The 19,881-nt window shown below is 37.2% G+C and overlaps 1 protein-coding gene across 1 annotated transcript in view; it reads right to left on the bottom strand.

Moving 5' to 3' along the window:
- The window catches only part of Fut8 (fucosyltransferase 8), an 81,486-nt gene that overhangs the window by 53,917 nt on the left and 7,688 nt on the right, over positions 1–19,881 (bottom strand). The window contains exon 3 of the mRNA XM_050158626.1: positions 1,688–1,802. Coding sequence (XP_050014583.1) covers positions 1,688–1,795 — 108 coding nt within the window. The 5' untranslated portion in view covers positions 1,796–1,802. The remainder of the gene's footprint in view (positions 1–1,687; positions 1,803–19,881) is intronic.

Genomic DNA, 19,881 nt, shown 5'->3' on the forward strand with positions numbered 1-19,881 from the left:
TTACATAGAAGAGTTGTTTATGAAGTCGGCTCCACTAAGCTACATTCTACCTTCTGTGAAGTACCTGTGGCACCTACACAGTCCCTGGACAAACGTGTCTGGAATCATCCCTTGCATCCTTAACAAATGCTACACAGGCAGGAGGATCCCAAGCTGATATCCAGCCTGGTCTACACGTGGAGTTCCAGGCTAAGCTGGATACATAGCAAGTCCTTGTCTCCATCCGTGAGCCAATGCCTTTAGGAAAATTAACTTGGGTCATAGCAGAGGGGGTAGTTTTTGAAGGGGTGAGAGGCAGCCAGGCAGGCAGGGAACCCCAGACAAACAACTTCAAACAACAAGTATAAGATACTCCATGTTAGGCTCTTTCAAAACCAGGAGCGATGATTCTTATTCAAAATGGAGCCACACTTCCCACAGGGCAGGGAACCCTGATTGCTCTTTGGGCTGACGAGGGAGGGGGACTCGATTGGGGGAGGGGGAGGGAAAGGGGAGGCGGCGGTGGGGAAGAGACAGAAATCTTTAATAAATAAATAAATAAATTTAAAAAAAAGATGCTTCCATTCCCAACACTTCAGCTCTTTCAATTACTTAGAAAGGTCCACTGATCCTATTTTTCCCTCTCTCCAAGTTTGTCTCTACTTCTAAGGCAAACTCAACACCTCTCAATTCTTCCTGCCTGCACTACAATTTCTTTGTCCTAAATGCTCTTGCTGATTCTAGGCTCTTCAAATATTAATACAGTTCAACCAAATACTACTTTTAGATTCTATCATCCACTATATCTTTTATGTATAAAACCCTTTTAAAACTAGGTTGTCACTAGTGTACCATGCCCAGGGCCCTGGATTCAATCCCTAGCACTCTATGGGAGAAACAAACAAAACTAGGATGTAAAAAAAAAAAAAAAAAACCAGAAAGTGTCTAGAGAATATTAACAATAAAATAAAATTCAAAACTTTCCCCTTACAAATATCTAATGTTATTTATGCATATAAGTAATAATTTAAAAAGAACACATAAAAAAAAATGGAAAAGGCCATTAAGAAGTTGATCAGTATTTATTTCTTATCGAATGGCATCTATAAAATAGATACCTTTTGGTAATCATTTAATGTTCATATACCATAAAGCCTATTCTCTATAATCAAGCTCTAAAATCTCTTTGCACCTTACTTTTCGTCCCTCCTTTTCATACAACCCTAAACTCCCAACAAACTAAAGAGTTCAACCCCCCTCTACACTCCCGCAATGGGCCACTGCTCACAACATACTTTTCAGCTGGCATACATATTATCCTTTGCCTCCATTTCTGGATGTAGAAATCACACTTGACCACCTTCACAGTTCGGGTCAGATAATATATCCTCCATAAACTATCCCCAATGCCTCCTTCAAAATGCCACAAAGCATTTCCAACAGAATACAGCATGTTCATAATTATAGTTTGTGTATATGTGAACAAGTAGCTCTTTTTTAGGCTAGACGGGAACTTTGTCTTAGTCACTGTCATATTCCTGAGGCATAAAATATTATCTCTCTGTTATACGTAAAATGAGTGAGTAGCTAGTTTTTAAAAAAGCACTAGAAAGACTTTTAAAAAGCAAAACTTAATTTTTGCTTTTTATTTTATTATGTTTTTTAAAAATTTCTATTCAAGGTTTATTTCTTAACCTAACCTTCTTACCTGGAGATATGTTATTCTCCGCTGGACCAACTCTGTCAGATCTTTGGCCTCTTTTTCCCGCCAATCACCTGCTCCATCTGTTTGACTGAGGTAGTATAGATCTGTCATGATAGATCTGTGAAAGCAAGCAACATTGGAGTTCCACTTATTTGTACTGTTTCAATGGATTATACAAAACTACAGGGAGCCAGGAATAGGTGGTATTTATCTTTTATTTTCCATTAAGACTATGACCATCTGTGAATTATTTCTATAGAAAATCTTTTCTGACAAAAAGACAGATAACTTTTCCCCACAGACCAGCCAGCCGCAGTGTCGTTCCCCACCATCTCCCTCCAAAACAGAAAAAGTATGAAGAATGTAATACAGGGTTGTTCCCCATCCCCCCAAAAAACAGAAAAATATAAAGAATGCAATTCAGTAAGCATGGTATTGGTATTTGAATGGACCACTGTGTCCTCTTGTCATTTGATGGCCCCTCTTAGTATTCCACTCTGAGTGATTGGAAAAAAAGAGTCAGAAATCTTTAATAAATAAATAAATAATTTAAAAAAATCTGAGCATTTAAAAAAAGAGTGTCCTAAACAATCAAGGATTAAAAATTCTTTCTTTTAAAGGAACAAGTACTAAGATTTTAGGTCATATGAACATCTGCTATTATTTTTTTGGAATTATGCAATGCTTCATAAATTTTCATGTGCAAAAGCCATGGGAATCTCTGTACCATTCCAGTTTTCATATGACTACTGCCAAAAGGCGCATCCTCTGCCACCTTTGTAGCAGAAAAGTTGCCATAGGAAATAAGTGAATAAATGTATTTCTGTTCCAATAAAACTTTATTTTAAAAAAGGAGGAAAAGAGCCCGATTTTACCCTTGGATTATAATTAGCTGTTCTTTCATCAAAACTAATGTAATGGTTATGATCCTTTCTCACTGTGTAACCATTATTAATTTCAATTATAACACGTTAGATTTCCTGCCAATAAACTAAAATGCCCTGTAAATTGCAAAGAGATAATGTTAGAGCTGGTACAAATGGTTTTACTTAAATTGCATTGAATAAAAACAATGGTTTGCACTTAGTATTAAAGAAAGTTCAAAAGCACTCTCTAACGGGCCCCCAGTAATCTGTCAGTATCTGACTATGATGTCAGTATACGACTATCACAACCAGTATCTGACTATAAATCTCTACCAGTACTGATAACAACTAAGCTACCAGAATTATTGTAACAGTTTTCTGACAGTTCTCCCAGCTCCCAGCTTTGCCTATGTGTACAGTTTACTCATGGTGGGCAGTTCTTCTTAATAATCAAATAACACTTCTGCTTTGCACTTAACATTGAGTTGACCCTTCAAATCACTTAAAAGTCAAAGCCAAAGTCACAGCCTTGACTTATAAGTCCCAACACATCATGACCCAGTATTCGATCTTATCTCTTCCTAATGACTTCTTTGCCTACTTTATTTCAGTCACACTGGCCTCATTGCAAACATTTAGGAATATGAGCATATTGCTACTGTGGGCATTTACAATTGCTCCTTTCCATACTGGAGTACCCAGACATCCATCCACATCAACCAAATATCCTGCAAATATTTGTTCAAATGTCACCTTCTTCATAAAGCTTTCCTGGATTAAACTACTTTTTTTGGTCAGAAAATAGATTTTTTATTGATAGTGAGTGAAGTTGTCAGTTTTTACTACAGAAGTTGCATAAGCCAAGGTTTGCTATATATTGATAAAAATGCCTTATTTCACTTGCAATCATAAACATTATTTCAGTAAAAGAGGTACATTTTCTCTCCTTTTTGTCTTTCTTGCATGATCACAATGTTACAATGAAGTAGTTCTTACATAACGGGAGAGCACACCAGGCCCTACAGCCCAGGCCTGTCCACACTGCTGCTCCAGCCCAGTGGGTACTTGCTGTGTCTCCATGAGAAATAGTTTAACATCCCCCCTCCCAGCTACTTTTAAATAGCCAACATCCTACCACCACCATTGCCCACTTCTGCTCCTTCCCTCTCCTTGCTCTCCTTCCCCTTCATGGGTTCCAATTCTAAAAACTCTCAGAAAGTTGTTTTGCAGAGCTTACCTTGAGAACAAAAAGCACAGACTAATACTTATACAATAAGGGAAAGGAGTTACTGGTTGGGGATAACAGTAATATGTAGTAAGGACGGCTAGGCATAGAAACTATTCAATATTCAGTCCCCTGTAAGAACTGAAGAGGACTGATCCATCAGAAGGACTCGGTTAACAAGTGTTGAAATGAGTCCTCAACAACTGTGAGTTAGTCACCTAGGAAGATATAACATGGCTTCAGTAACTTTTATTTCTACTTCCTGACTAAATGTTGCATCAGTTAGCAACTAAAACTAGCAGCTCACATAAAGCCATTTGGACTAAGAATGATTGCACAGTGAACAATGATAACACATTTGAAAAGAAGAAAATATTGATGTAAAATGACCATTAAAAGCCTAAGACACCATTCAGAATATTCAGCCTCAGTTAGTAGAAGAAGGGCTCTATATATATGTTTTGGAACAATGAGTCACTATCAAAGGATTTCTGGCATTTATTGGTGTCAAAATTACCTACTGACAGGACACTCTGAAGCTTAGCTTAGTAATTTCATTTTCATCCTTTTTGAACATGGTAAGAATATAAAACATATTGTTTTATTAATTTTTATACTTGTTATTCTATTTTAAGATTGAAACAATTTCTTTGTATGCAGAAAATTTTAGCTATCTCTTTAACAAATTAACCTGCTAGGTCACACACAGAACAGTTTCAAATTTAAATCTGTTTCTTATTATCAAACTGAGCTCTGTCTGGAATATTGTATAGCCTACAATATTCTTTATAGTTACTAAGTTAAAAAGTTACTATTTCCATGGCTTGAGTGTTTTCTGAGTGTCCCCAAGGGCCCATTGTGTTTAAAATCTTTATCTCCAGGGTAGCAGCATTGCGAAGTGGTAAAATGGGGTGGGGTTATCTAGAAGGGGGTCCTAAAATTCTTGGACCCTCAAAAGAGGCTATGTGACATCATCCATATTCCCACCCCCCGCCTGACTGTTTCTCCCCTCCCCTTCTCTTTGACTATCTGGCCATGTAACCTCTTCCACATGTCTCTCATGATGCTGGGAGGGCTTCAGCTGGAACTGAGTGAGAACAACATCAAGTCTGTAAACAAGTCTCTTGTCTTTATGAAACTGACTCTTTCAGACATTTCCCTGTGGTGCTGCAAACTTGCTTAATACACTGACCACATGGAATTATGATTTCACCTGAGAAGCACAGAAATCTTTAACTATAATTGTGCTGTAAGGCTCAATACTTTCTCAGTTTTATAAAAATCTATCACAACACAGTCATGGTTCTCTCTGTTTCAAAGGCACCACCACATCCACTCATTTCCTCCTACTCATCAAGTAGTAATGGTCACAAAACATATTGCAAATCTCCATGTTAAACAGCAATATTACTAGTGGAGAAAAAGCACAGTGGAATAAAAAACCTACTAGCAAATGCCTATTGGAGCAAAGAAGGAAATCCAATATGCTATGCTTAGATTTAAAATTAAAATAAACATGTGAATACACATACACATATGTACATACATGAGAATAAAACCCAGTAAGTTTTATTGACATTCATAGCTTCAAGTGGAGGGAAAACATATTATGCCTCATCTGAAAGGGATTCTTTAAAATATAAAAAAAAAAAATGTTGTGTCTTAGGCTGTCTCCTCTTTTTTTTCTTAACATAGGCTCTTGATATAGTTCAGCCTGGGGTCAATTTGTGGTTTTCTTATATCAGTACCTAGAAACTGGGCTTATATAAGCCTCTACATCTAGCTGTGATTTCTAGATTCAGGTCTTAGGAGTTAAGAAATTCCTTTTCCATAAAAACTGGAAGTGAAGATCTGTATATCTTAATGAACTGGTAAATTAAAAAAAGTTTACTTTCAAACCAAGTTATATTAGTACTAAGTCTTGGTAATTCATTCCATCTCAATCTGTGTAGAAGTCAAAATGATCAAGCAACTAGATGACTAAATATAAGAAAGAAAAGTGTTCAATATCATCTGACATAGAAAACTGCAAATAAAAACTATAATGTGGCAATCATTTCAACCAATTAATATGACATTTACAACACATATACACATATGCATGCCCAAGATTTAAAGAAAAGGAACTCAAACACTTTTGCAGGGATGTAGATTAGTTCGTCATATGATTCAGTTATCTCACTTCTAAATACATATCTGGTATCTGAAGGAAATATAATCAGCATGTCAATGTAATATGTTTATTGCTGCATTAGTCACAGTAGCTAAGAAGTACAATCAACCTAGATGCCCATCCTTAAATAAGAGGATAAACAAGTGTCTTAGTTAGTTTCTATTGCTGTGATGAAAGACCACCACCTAAGCAATCTGGGAGAGGAAAGGGTTTATTGGTTTACATATCCCAAGTCACAGTTCATTAAGGGAAGCCACTGCAGGAACTCAAACTGGGCAGGAAACTGGAGGTAGGAACCTGGAAGAGAGAGCTGATGCAGATGCCATGAAGGACTGCTGCTTACTGGCTTGCTCAGCCTGCTTTCTTCTTATAGCATCTAGGACCACAAGCCCTGGGGTGGCACCACCCACAAGGGCCCTCTCCTATCAATCACTAATTAAGGAAAAACTCTATAATATCTCAATTGATATTCCCTCTTATCAGATGACGCTAGCTTGTGTCAAGCTGACATAAAACTAGCTAGCACAATAATATACAAATAATAAACATTCCTTGTTATTTTTTCCTTGGTGGCATAATTGAGACAGATTCAACACCCCCTCCCTCTACACACACACACACTTTCACAAAAAAAAAGCTTTAGGACTATAAAAATGGAAAAAATAACTCAAGAGAAAATATGAAGAACACAGATGGAGCCAATTTTTGAGATGAAGTTTCAACTGAATATTGTTCAGCCATTAAGAAGACTGAAATCAATCCATATCTATCCCCGTGCACAAAACTCTTGTCAAAATGGATTAAAGATCTCAATACAAATCCGACCACACTAAGCCTGATAGAAGAGAAAGTGGGAAGTAGTCTTCAATGCATGGGCACAGGAGACCACTTCCTAAATATAATACCAGGAGTACAGAAAATGAGAGCAAGAATAAATAAACGGGACCTCCTGAAACTGAGAAGCTTGTAAAGCAAAGGACACAGACAATAAGACAAAAAGGCAGCCTGCTGATTGGGAAAAGATATTCACCAACCCCACATCAGACAGAGGACTGATCTCCAAAATATCTGAAGAACTCAAAAAAATTAGACATTAAAATTCCAAATAAAAATGGGATACAGAAGTAAACAGAGAATTCTCAACAGAAGAATCTCAAATGGCCAAATGACACTTAAGGAAATGTTCAACATCCTTAGCTATCAGGGAAATGCAAATCAAAAGGACTCTGAGATACCATCTTACACTTGTCAGAATGGCTAAGATCAAAAACATCAATGATAGCTTATGCTACAGAGAATACAGATGGTGGTGGGAATGCAAACTTGTACAACCACTCTGAAAATCAGTATGGCAGTTTCTCAGAAAACTGAAAATCAACCTATCTCAGAACCCAGCAATATCACTCTTGGGCATAAACCCAAAGGATGCTCAATCATACTACAAGGACATTTGTTCAACTATGTTAACAGCAGCATTATTTGTAATAGACAGAACCTGGAAACAACCTAGATGCCCCTCAACCAAAGAATGGACAAAGAAAATATGGTACATTTACACAAAGGAGTACTACTACTCAGCAGTAAAAAACAATGACATCTTGAAATTTGCATTCAAATGGATGGAATTAGAAAAAAAAAAAAACATCCTGACTGAGGTAACCCAGACCCAGAAAGATGAGCATGGTATGTAGTCATTCATAAGTGGATACCAGCTGTAAAGCAAAGGATAACGAGGCTAAAGTCCAAGACCCCAGAGAAGCTAAGAAACAAGGAGAACCCTAAGAGTAACATATTTAGATTCCCCTGGGAAGGGGAAATAAACAAGATTTCCTGAGAAAATTGGGAGCATGGGGGTGGGGGGGAAAGAGAGGGCAGACGGCGAGGAGGAGGGAAGAAGGGGGTGTGCAGAAACTTGAAGGAGCTGGATAGTAGAGATGGAGGGAGGACAGAGACAGAGAGCAAGGATAGAAATATCTTGATTGAGGGAGCCATTATGGGGCTAGCAAGAAACCTGGCACTAGAGAAATTCCCAGGAATTCACAAGGATGGCCCCAGCTAAGACCCTAAGCAATATAGGAGAGAAGGTCTGATCTTGACTTGCCCTGTAGTCAGACTGATGAATATCTTAAATATCACCATAGAACATTCATCCAGCAACTGATGGAAAGAGAGGCAGAAACAGGCATCAGAGTTCGAGGCCAGCCTAGTCTATTAGAGCTAGTTCTAAGACAGGCTTCAATGCTACTGAAAAACCCTATTTCAAAAAAAGGGGGAAAAAAAGTTGTCTGTGCTTGTGTTATTGCATTTTCCAAAGTAATTTTTCTATTTTCATCGTCATAAACTTACATGTGAAAAGGGAGGGTGTCTAGTCTGTCTCAATTTTGCCATTAAGGAAACTATAATAAGGAAGGTTTTTGCTTATTTCTCATTCAAAATGCTAAAACATAAAATTATCCCTCAAGGGCCAGCACAGTTATAATTCATAAAAGAATAATCTGAAGGTGAAGATTCAACAAATACTAAGATAAACTTGACTAAGGGAAATTGCTGCAGAGTCTAGTCCCTGGGTAAGTTTAGATCACAGACAAGGAAAATTATCTGAAATTTGTCTAAAGCTGCTGTGATGGTTACTTTCCATTATCAGTTTCATTAAATTTAGAAACATCATGCAACAGCACCTCTTGTGTAAGACAATGAGAGTATTTTCAAAAAGGCTTGACTAAAGATTCAAGCTGAATGTAAGTAGCACCATTCCCTGTGCTGGGGCCCAAACTGAATAGAAAGGAAAAAGTAAGTGGAGCACCTGCATTCATCTCTTTGCTTTCTTACTGCAAACAATGTGACCAGCTGCCTAATTTCCCTGCCTGCTTGAGTTTCTTACCAAGTGAGACTGAACTCTCAAACTGAGAATCACAACAGACCTTCTGGCTTCCAAGTTGTTTCTTGTCAGGCATTTGATCACAATAACAAGGAAAGTAACTGATACAGGTACCTCACTTCTCTAGGTCTAAAAATAGATACAAACAGATTTAAAGTAACTCTCCTGTATTCATTGAAGATACATTTGGAAACCTCCACTCAGTGGCTGCTTGAAACCATATACAGAAATATTTCTTCCTATACATACAAACATAGACATAGTATAATTAGACTTAGTAAGAATTAGTATTTCTACCTCTGCAGTTTGTGGGTGTTGTGAAGTGCAGCAAGTACTACATGAAAACAAGCACTACAACCTGCAGTCCTGATAGTCCACCTAACAACAGGGACAGCCACTAAGTTACTTACTGGTAGTTAGCATATTCAGATTGGACTGGATATACAAAGAGATGATTCACATCCTGGCAAGATGGTATGAGATCTCACTGTGCTACTTGAAATGATGTACAATTTAAAACTTGTAAACTGTTTATTTCTGGAATTTTCCATTTAGTATTTCTGGATGTTGGTTAACAATGGCTAGCTGACTAGATAGATAAACAACATATAAGAGGGGACTACTGTAATTCTGCTTACCTCACAGGGTTACTGGATTGGTAATGTGAGTGTACTAATAATGAAGACACTGTATCATTAGTGATTAGCATTAGACAATCTTTGGTAAATCATTTTTAACATGCAAATCTTTCTTAAGTTTGGAACCTCCCTCCAAATAACAATGGATACAGGCAAAACAATGGCTACTAGATATAGTATAATCGTCTACCTAGATCCTTAATAAAAACTTCGTTGTAAGAAGGAGGGGCATCCCTTCAAGAAAATAGAGAATTAGTGTTTGGTAGATACAGACAAAGGGATAAACAGAAAAAGAACAACTTCCCATGAAAAATATCTCCCTGTGCTCCTAAGTACTAGGAAGAATGTTCTATTAACACTTGAAAATACTTCTGGATGTCCATAGAGAAACATTTTGTCCAAGAAATTAAAAAATGAGAAAGATTACACATATTGTAGGGTAATAAGAATCTCAAACAAATCGCATCTCAAAGAAATTAAGATTTTTTTTATCCCCTCTGCACGTGTGTGTGTATGTGTGTGTGAGAGAGAAAGAGACAGAGACAGAGACAGAGAGAAGAAAAAGACATAAAACACAAAGATCTGATCTGAAGAAGGGAAAACTTAACTTTTCAAGAGTGGAAGCATCAACTCTTGAGCCTTTCAAAGAAAAAAAGAGTGGGAAAACAAAACAAAGTTGATGGAGGAAGGACATTCAACCGCTCCTATTTCAACACAAAGTTACTAGGCTACAACATCTATGATCCAAAAATCTTACAGTGTATAAGCCATTAACAAGCTATCAATCTTTCTCTATTATTAGATATATAACTATATTCCTTATCTCCAAAGTTATTTCCCAGCCTCCACAAAGGCCTTTTGTGTATCAGCCAATTTTTAATCAGGATACTCAGCAATAAGTATCACTTATTGTTTGGAGAGCACATCTAAGTCTGCTATTAACAATAGTAGTCATTACATATTATTGATAATGAGCTGATACAGACTTAACAGTGGAGACGATAATGCTGCTTCCCAGACCGCTTTTTCAACAGCTTTAGTCAACTTAATTGCAAAATAGTTTATTGGCTATTTGGTTCTGTGAGCCTTCCTGTCCTTTAGTTTGAAGTTCAATAATTGCTGTCATTTCAAAGGAGAAAGAAGAAACTCCAGGAGCTATTTCATAAGCTGGTATCTGACAGGATGAAGAAGGAAAAAGAATCTGCAGCAATCTAAAGGGTGATAATACAAAAATCCACAATACGCAGAGGTGAAGGTATAAATCTAAGCACTGAATTCATAGTAACATATAGATAATAAAACCACACTGGGCAAAAGAATCATTCCAAAATACTTTCTTCCATCTCACTACTTCAAAGAAAGGGGGTTGAGGCCATTTGTGATTAATGATACAAAAAAAGGCAAAGCAAAAACAAAACAAGCAAAACTACTTGGCTGTAGTACTATGAAACACAGTGGCAGGCAATGACTAGAATCCCAGTGGTGCTGTGGACTGACATGCATGTAGCAGGGAGTAATCTACTTTGCAGCATATTCTTCTAAGTTCTTCATTTATATTTAAGATTTAATAATTTTATTATCTGACATGAGTTTTTCCTGCATTTATAGAGGTGTACCATGTGTGCCTGGTGTCAAGAGGTCAGAAGAGGGCACCAGATCCCCTGGGACTGGAGTTAAAAGAGATGGTTGTGAGCTGCCATGTGTATGCTAGGAATCAAACCCAGGTCCTCTGTAAGAGAAACCAGTACCCTTAACCACTGAGTCAATTCTATAGCCCTCTGTGTTCCTTAAAAAAAAAAAAAAAAAAACTCTAAAAGTCAAAACTATTACTAATTACTATCAGGTGATTACCCACTCTGGTAGAGGTAACCTACCAGTTATTAGATCACACATAGAAGATTAATCAAATAAATACTGTTTTGCTAAAATTCTTAGGTGAGTGGAATCCCAGATATAAGCATACTATTTGGCTTCTAGGCTATGTTTAACGTCTGGTATTTAGAGTAATAAACCACAGCAGTCATGATCTAGATGAGAGAACACAATGCTTTCATCATACAGACAACATCAAGTAGTGAAAAAGAAATTCTCCCTTACCTTTCTTACCACCAGAACCTTAGTGAGATCCACCAACCCTGATCTCTAAACAGAACCAGCCTTGTCAGTGGGTCCCAGCTCTTCTCAGTTCTGGTCTTAAGGCAGTCCTATCTAAAGCAGGCCTGTGCTCTCAGAGACAGACCTACAGATCCTACAACTATGCAATGTAAGACTAGGCCCTTGCAGCTGTAGTCTGATAAGCCCTGCTCATGGAAGAGTTCATTATCCATTATACTCTACAATTACTTGAGATTATAAAGGACACAAATTGGCTGATTAGAAAGTAAGATCCAACAACAAGTTCCATATAAAAGATTTCTTTTAGTTTTAAAGATACAGACAGGCTGAAAGTGAGGGATGGAAAAGGAAACAGGGAAGTAAAGCAGTGGTAATCAAAGGGAAGGGTGGCAATACTTAGGTCAGACAAAATAGACTTTAGTCAAAATTTGTCAGATGAGACAAAGAAGTTTACTTATTATAACAAAAGGGTTACTTTATTATGTTATATAGGCTATAACAATTACATATATACCTAACACAGTAGCACATAGACAAAGCAAATATTAACAGAACTAAAAAGAAACACTGACAGCAACAGACCTAATAATAGCAGGAGACTTGATACCTCACTTTCGGCAATGCACAGATCATCCAGACAGGTAATCAATGGGAGAACAGTAGACATTAACTCTCAAACCAAAAAGAACGTTCTAATAATAGCCAAAAACATGTTCTTCTGAAGCATACATGAAACATTCTCCAGGGTACATGATATGCTTCAAATAAGGCTTAACAAATATATTAAGATTAAAATCATATTAAGGAGATATTTTTCTTCTTGTCTTTACCCCTACTTGTTTCTGAAATTGGGTGCCAACACAGAGCCTTGCATAAGCTAGACAAATGCTTTACCACCAGGCTATTTCCCCCAACCCTCATACTGGGTACCATACTGAGTATAGAAAACAAAGGAAAATTTTCATGAATCATGACCATAAATCATGGATCAAAGAAGAAATAAGAGGAAAATCAAGATATTTATCAAGACAAAAAATGTAAACACAATAAGCTCACACTTGGATGCAGAAGGTGTGCTAAGAGTGTATCAGAAGTTGTAAACAAGCACATTATAAAAGAAAATATCTTAAACATCACAACTCAACTTAAATCTCAAGAAACCAGAAGTATAAAGACCAAATACAGCAAAAATAGGTAGATTATTAACAGCTAATGTATTCAATGAGAAGTATAAGGAAAGATACTCAGTGATTAAATGTCTTAATATACTTAATGACTTTTCTTCAAATGGCGTGCATGTGTCTTCTGGTGTATGTGTGATATACAGAAGGCTTAGCAACCTTACCAGGTGAGCCATCTCACCAATCCTAGGAAATCTGTTTTTAAAGACCCTTGAAATTAAAATAATAATAAAGACTCCTGTGTTGTATGTATTTCCAACAGTTCCTGAATTACTGTGGGACACTGTAACTTAGTCACATAGAGCTTGTTGATATGCATCTACCATAACATTTAATTAACATCTTATAATTTATGTTACATTAGGTATATAAGAAATATACCTAATATACTTCTTTTTGATATATATCAAAAATACACCTGAGGCCAGTAAGGACTACATAGTGAGGTTCTGTCTTTAAAAAAATAAAAAAGAGTAAGGCTCTGGTTTATCTGTCATGGTACTCCTTGGGTATGGTCTGAAACACTAAACACAATGCTTCACAGCACTCGTTCTCAAGTCTTTATTTTACACAGGACCCTCCAGCATACATACACAACACAAAGAAAATCCTTGATGTCAGACAGATGGAATGCTTGACAAATGGCGAATAAAGTTTTATATAATCCCCTCAGTATTTCCATTTAATTCTTGGACAAGAAGCTCAGTGGAAAGACAGGCGCTTCTGTTCAAGTTGGCAAGCATACCTCTGATGAAGTGAATTTGAGTATTTGCTTTACTGAGGGAACCAGACATAAACATTTTAAGAGCTCTGAGGTACTGTTTTGAGAACATAGCTGTAGGTTCCTGAATAGTGTTCCACTGTTTACACTGAGGGTTTAATCATTATGGTAACACTCAGAGGTGAGCTGCAATTCTAGGCTATCTTTCTAAACACCAGAGAATCTCTCAAGTGGTTTGACTTGAAAGTCAAGTTTGTTTATCAAATTTTTGGCTTCCTCAAACCAAGCACTCATGATAAGATTCAATAATTTCCACCATTTCAAAGAGCAAATGCAGTAATCCAGTCAAGTGATCAGCTACAAAGGAAACAGAGGTTCGACCCTGGAGATTTTTCGCTAAAGGACTTTGTACAAGTCAATATATTTTTTAGGGAACAGCAATAGTAACAATAAAATAAAAATTTGTCACTGCCCCCATAGTGTAAAAATGCTTTACCAGAGTACAGTGCTTCCATCTAATATTTGTATCACTGCTTATATCATCTAAACACAAAAAAGAGCCTGCAGGGGGTCCACTAACATTTCAAAAGCACCAAGCCTGTCTGGCCACTGAGAATGGCAAATATCCTAGAGTTCTTTACCCCTTTCCTCAATGTTCTGGAAAAGAATAAAGTTATATTGTGAAGTCCTGAAAGCAACTGAAGTGATCAATGTAAAGAGGAACAATTCTACCAATTGTTCTTAACAGAACAGATACCCACCACAATCACGATAAGACACCAACTTTGTCAACCATAGGGTACAAGGAGCCAGCCTTAGGGTACAAGGAGAGCTGCTGTGGGACAATGGCCTTTTATCTTGTCACTGTGCTTTTTTTTAATAGAACACTGATTGGCCAGTAGCCAGGTAGGAAGTAGAGGCAGGGAGACGAGGCAAGAAGTAGAGGTGGGGCGGTAAGAACAGGATAATTCTGGGAAGAGGAGTCAGTCTGCAGTTGTAACCCAGAAGCAAGATGAGAAGGCCTTGCCAATAAAGCTAACACAGACAAGAATTATGGGTTACTGTAAGATGTAAGAATTAGCTAATGAGAAGCCTGAGCTAACAGGTCAACCAATTTATAATTAATGTGGACCTTTGTGTATTTCTTTGTGACTGAATGGCTGCAGGACAGGATGGAACAGAAACCTCTGTCAACAAAGAGCAAAGTGTTCGTGGCTACAGGATTATTTCTTCTAAAACTCTAGAAGCCACAAATTTCATTTAGGGAGAAAATGCGCTGGTATATTTTAAGCCTGGTCATAACAACACTCCACATTTAGTTCCCACTTCTCAGTTATCATAGTGCAAAATTTCACAGCCAGAGTTTTTATACTGGCTTCATAAAACAGGAAGCCCACAAATTCCTCCTTCAGATTATGAGATGCACTAGCCAACCTCGGCAGCACTGTAGGTAAGGCTTTCCCTGGTAAGTCCTGGTACACGTTCTTGATAATGGAAAACAAGAGCTAGCGTTGCCTCCCTGAGGGTTGCTTCAGAATGAGGCTCTTACAGTTCTCTGTGTTTTGAAAAGTACAACGAGGTAAATGTGCTCTCAAGGCACCTTCCCTGGATGTCTTTAGAATCCACTCCAGTAGTGCCTGAAGATTATCAAACAGAAAGATCTCCTGGGACTGTCAGGTTCAATCCCTTCCAGAAATATGGTATCCTTTGCCATAAAAATCAAATTTTCTGATAAAGGTATTAATTCTGTTCTCCTTCTCTCCCAAGTTAAATGTCTTTACCGTCAGGAGCATGCCCTTCTTTAGCAAGGTAGCTTTGAGCACTGCTGTCTATGTTTTGATCTTGTTCAATTGCTCTGACTTCATAGTTACTTGATCCTTTCATTGATTTTTTATTGCACTTAATTATTTGGGGTGGCATACCACAGTGCATATGTAGAAGTCAGAAGACAACTTATAGGATCTCGTTATCCCCTTCTACCATGTGGGTCTCAGGTATCAAACTCAAGCTATCAGGTTTGGCAGCAAATATTTTACTAGCTGAGCCATCTTGCCTCAGCCATCTTGCTAACCCTAATTCATTTTCTGTGTCTACTACATAGCTCATTCCAATAACTAATAAGATCAAATATTGTTAATACTGCACTATCTTGAAGAATTGCCTATAAAACCCAGTTCTATAGGTCAAAGAGGACTCAACGTGTCTGGCATACAATTGTCGTATTTATTTCATTGATCAGATGATTTATTTTCAAAATTTTCTAAAATTCTCTACCCACTGATGACAGCTAGTTGGATGCCATGACGAAGGCCAATCCGGACTGTATGCTGTTTTGTGTGTAGTTGGAGCATCACAGAACCTGAGTACCACTGTGTGACTGCTGATGCTCTCCACTTCCTCAAGGCAGCCTATCTAACCACCAAGGACAGGGAGGATTCAAACACTGAATTATAAAGAAACAGAAATTCTCAGGAAACTAATAATAAGTAAAGGGATTAGATTAGTTATCATAATAAACAAAAACCCTGAACCAAGTACATTTGTAGGTGAATTCTATATGAATTTAAAGAAAAATCAATGCCAACTTTTATAAAATTAAAGAGATGAGAGTTTTCCAAATTCCTTTGAAAAGGTCACCATTACTGCCATGCCAAAGCCAAGTAAGAGCACTACAAGAAATGATTACAAGAGAGCATCCCTGATTCATTCATATACAATAGTCTTCAACAAATACAAACAAACCAAATTCACATTAAAAAGACCAAGTGGGTCAATAGAGGCAAACCAGGAACAAGATAAAAGATACTCACTCTCTATACTTCTATTGACATGATTTTGGTAGCCACAAACAGACAAATTAAATAAAAATAAAAATAAATCAGAAAAGAAGTTTCACAAATTCTGTTTGGATTTAATATGATCATACATACAAAAACCCCTAAGATACCATCAAAAATTTGGCATACAGAAAACCCTAAAGACATCACCAAAAATTTCGTGGTATTAATAAAATATCTGAAAAAAACAAAGATATCTAAAGGGTACAAAACAAACATACAAAAATTACATTTGTAAATACTAGCAAATCATCTCTTAAAGAAATTAAACAAGCTTATTTGCAATAGTAAAAATAGGAATAATCAGTCAAAGGGGTAAGATTCATATACTGTTCTATAAAACTATCAATCACTGATGAAAAAACTATATATGATACAAAATAGAACAACTGTTCTATAAAACTATCAATCACTGATGAAAAAACTATATATGATACAAAATAGAACAATATCCTGTGTTCATGAACTGAAAGAATTAATATTGCTATAAAGTTCACACTACACAAAGTGATCCACAGATTCAGTGTAGTTCCTATAAAACTTCCTATGTCATTTTTTACAGAGCCAGGTAAAGTAGTCTTAAAATTATATTTGGAACCAAAAAGACTCATAACATGTGAAATTATCTTGCAAAAGAAGAGCAGACCTAAAGATATCACATTTCCTGACTCAAAACTATGGATCTATAATAAACATAACAGTATGATACTTGCTTATAAGTATAATTATGTCTAATTTTAATAATTTTCTAATTATATATTCAATAAGGGATAATAACTAAAACACATAAGGTACTCATAAGCAAAATAAACAACCTGACTAGAAATAGAAAAAGGACTTAAATAGACTTTTCCAAACAAAATATACAAATGGCCAATAGGTACATAAAAAGGTGCTTAAATCACCCAGTCAGAGAAATGCAAACTAAAATTTCAATGTATCTTCTCACACTTGTTAGAGCAGTTATTATTAAATATAAAAAAGATAAGGAAGTCACCATATTCCAACCCACAACTCAGGCAGAAGCCCTGAGTACCAAGCCCTGCTCTACCAAGTGATCATGTTGGTACCCCAAACGCCAGGTGAGACCCAGCCCAGAGATCACCAACACCCCCTAAGCCTACCCAGCTTTCCCCCAACAGCCTCCATCCACTCATCACCATATTCCAACTCAGGGAAAAGGCCCCTGTTTTACCAGAGGCCAGCTACACTGGCACCCAGAACCCCAGGTAACGCCCCAATGGCAAACAACCAACAAGTCAGAAGCAGCCCAGCCTTCCTCCCAACAGCCCCTCCCCCAAAGTCTGCCCTCATTACCATATCCCAGCCCACAATTCTGGCAGAAGCTCCTGCTCTACCAGAGGTCACACTGGTTCCCAGGACCCCAAAACACCAAAGGCAACACTGGCATTGCATCCAGAGATCCAGAGGCCAAGCAGGTCGCCAACACCCAAGTGGAGGCACCCTACTAGACCAGAGTGGCCTCACAGGGCACCGGGACCACAGGCCACTCAGGCCAGAAGACCAGAGATAAATAGAAACCAGGGAAAACACAATCATCCAACAAAAACAAACTTAGAAATCCATACCTAAACTTATAATTATCCCAAACCCAGATGCCTAGAGGCCAGCACAAAAGAACACAGTCAACAACAGCCAAAATAACCAGAGCCCAGTAACCCTACTACAGCAAGTTCTGAACATTCTAACACAGTGGAAGCACATGAAAACAACCTAAAATCAACTTTATGAAGATAATGGAGGTCCTTAATAAGGAAATGAATAATTTGCCTAAAGAAATCCAGGAAAAAAAAAACAAACAATAAATGGGAAGAAATAAACAAATACCTTAAAGAAAACTAAGAAGAAACAAATAGGCAAAGGAAATGAATAAAACTGTTCAAGACCTGAGAATGGAACCACAAACTAAGGAAATCCTGGAAAATCTAGGTAAGCGAACAGAACTGCAGTCGCAAGCATCACAAAAGAATACAAGAGATGGAAGAGAGAATCTCAGGCATAGAAGACACAATGCAACAAACAGATACACTGGTCAAAGAAAATGCTAAATCTAAAACATTCCTGACAGAAAACATCCAAGCAATCTGGAACACTATGATAAGACCAAACTTAAGAAAAATAGGAATAAAAGAAAGAGAAGAATCACAGCTCAAAGACCCAGAAAACATTTTTAACAAAGTCATAAGATAAAATTTTCTAAGTTTAAGAAGGATATGCCTACAAAGATACAAGAAGCTTACAAAACACTAGACTAGACCAGAAAAGAAAGTCCCCACCACCACATAGTAATCAAAACACTACACATACAGAACAAAGAAAGAATATTAAATTTCAAGGTAAAAAGGCCAAGTAACATAAAAATGCAGATCAATTAGAATTATACCTGACTTCTCAATAGAGACTCTACGAGTCAAAAGCTCCTGGACAGATATCTTGAAGACTCTAAGAGACTACAGATGCCCGGCAAGACTACTATACCCATCAAAACTTTCAATCACCATAGATGGAGAAAACAAGATATTCCAAGACAAAGTCAAATTTAAACAATTCACAAATCCAGCCCTAACTAGAAAGAAAACTCCAACTCAAAGAGGCTAGCAACAACACCCATGGAAACATGGGAAATAAATAATCTCACACCAGCAAAACCTGAAGAAGGGAGGCAGAGGGGGGGGACAGGGAAAAAAGAAAGGGAAGGAGGGAGAGAAGGAACTAGGGAGAATGAAAGAGGGAGGGGGAGAGAGAGGAAAAGAAAGAGGGAGGGAAGGGAAGGGAGAGAGAGAGAGAAAGAGAGACAGACTACCACTACCAAGAACAACAAAATAACAGTCATTGGTCATTAATATCTCTCAATATTAATGCATTCAACTCTCCAATAAAAAGACACAGGCTAACAGAATGGATTGAAAAACAGGATCCATCCTTCTGCTGCATACAAGAAATATACGTCAACATCAACGACAGACATTACCTCATAGTAAAGATTTGGGAAAAGATTTTTCCAAAGAAATGAACCCAAGAAGCAAGGTGGTATAGTTATTCGAATATCAAACAAGATAAACTTTCAACCAAAATTAATCAAAAGAGATGGAAAAGGATACTTCATATCATCAAAGGAAAAAATCTACCAAGATAGTATCTCAGTTCTTAACCTCTATGTCCAAACACAAGGGCACCCACATTTGTAAAAGCAACATTACTAAAGCTTAAATCCCATATCAAACCCCATGCAATAATAGTGGTAGACTTCAATACTCCACTCTCACCAATGGACAGGTCATTCAGACATAAGCTAAACAGATGTTATGACTCAAATGGACTGAACAGATATCTACAGGATATTTCACCCAAACACAAAAGAATATACCTTTTTCTTAACACCTCATGGAACAGTCTCCAAAATTTACCACATAACCCTGTCAGAAACCAAGCCTCAAGAGATATGAGAAAAGTTAAACAACCCCCTGTATCCTATCAGACTACCATGGATAAAAGCTGGATTTTAACAACAAGAGAAAGTCTACAAACTAATGGAAACTGAA

Source organism: Alexandromys fortis, unplaced genomic scaffold (genome assembly GCF_014885135.2).
Source record: "Alexandromys fortis isolate MF-2015 unplaced genomic scaffold, M_Fortis_MF-2015_v1.1 scaffold_99, whole genome shotgun sequence".
NCBI classification, from domain to species: domain Eukaryota; kingdom Metazoa; phylum Chordata; class Mammalia; order Rodentia; family Cricetidae; genus Alexandromys; species Alexandromys fortis.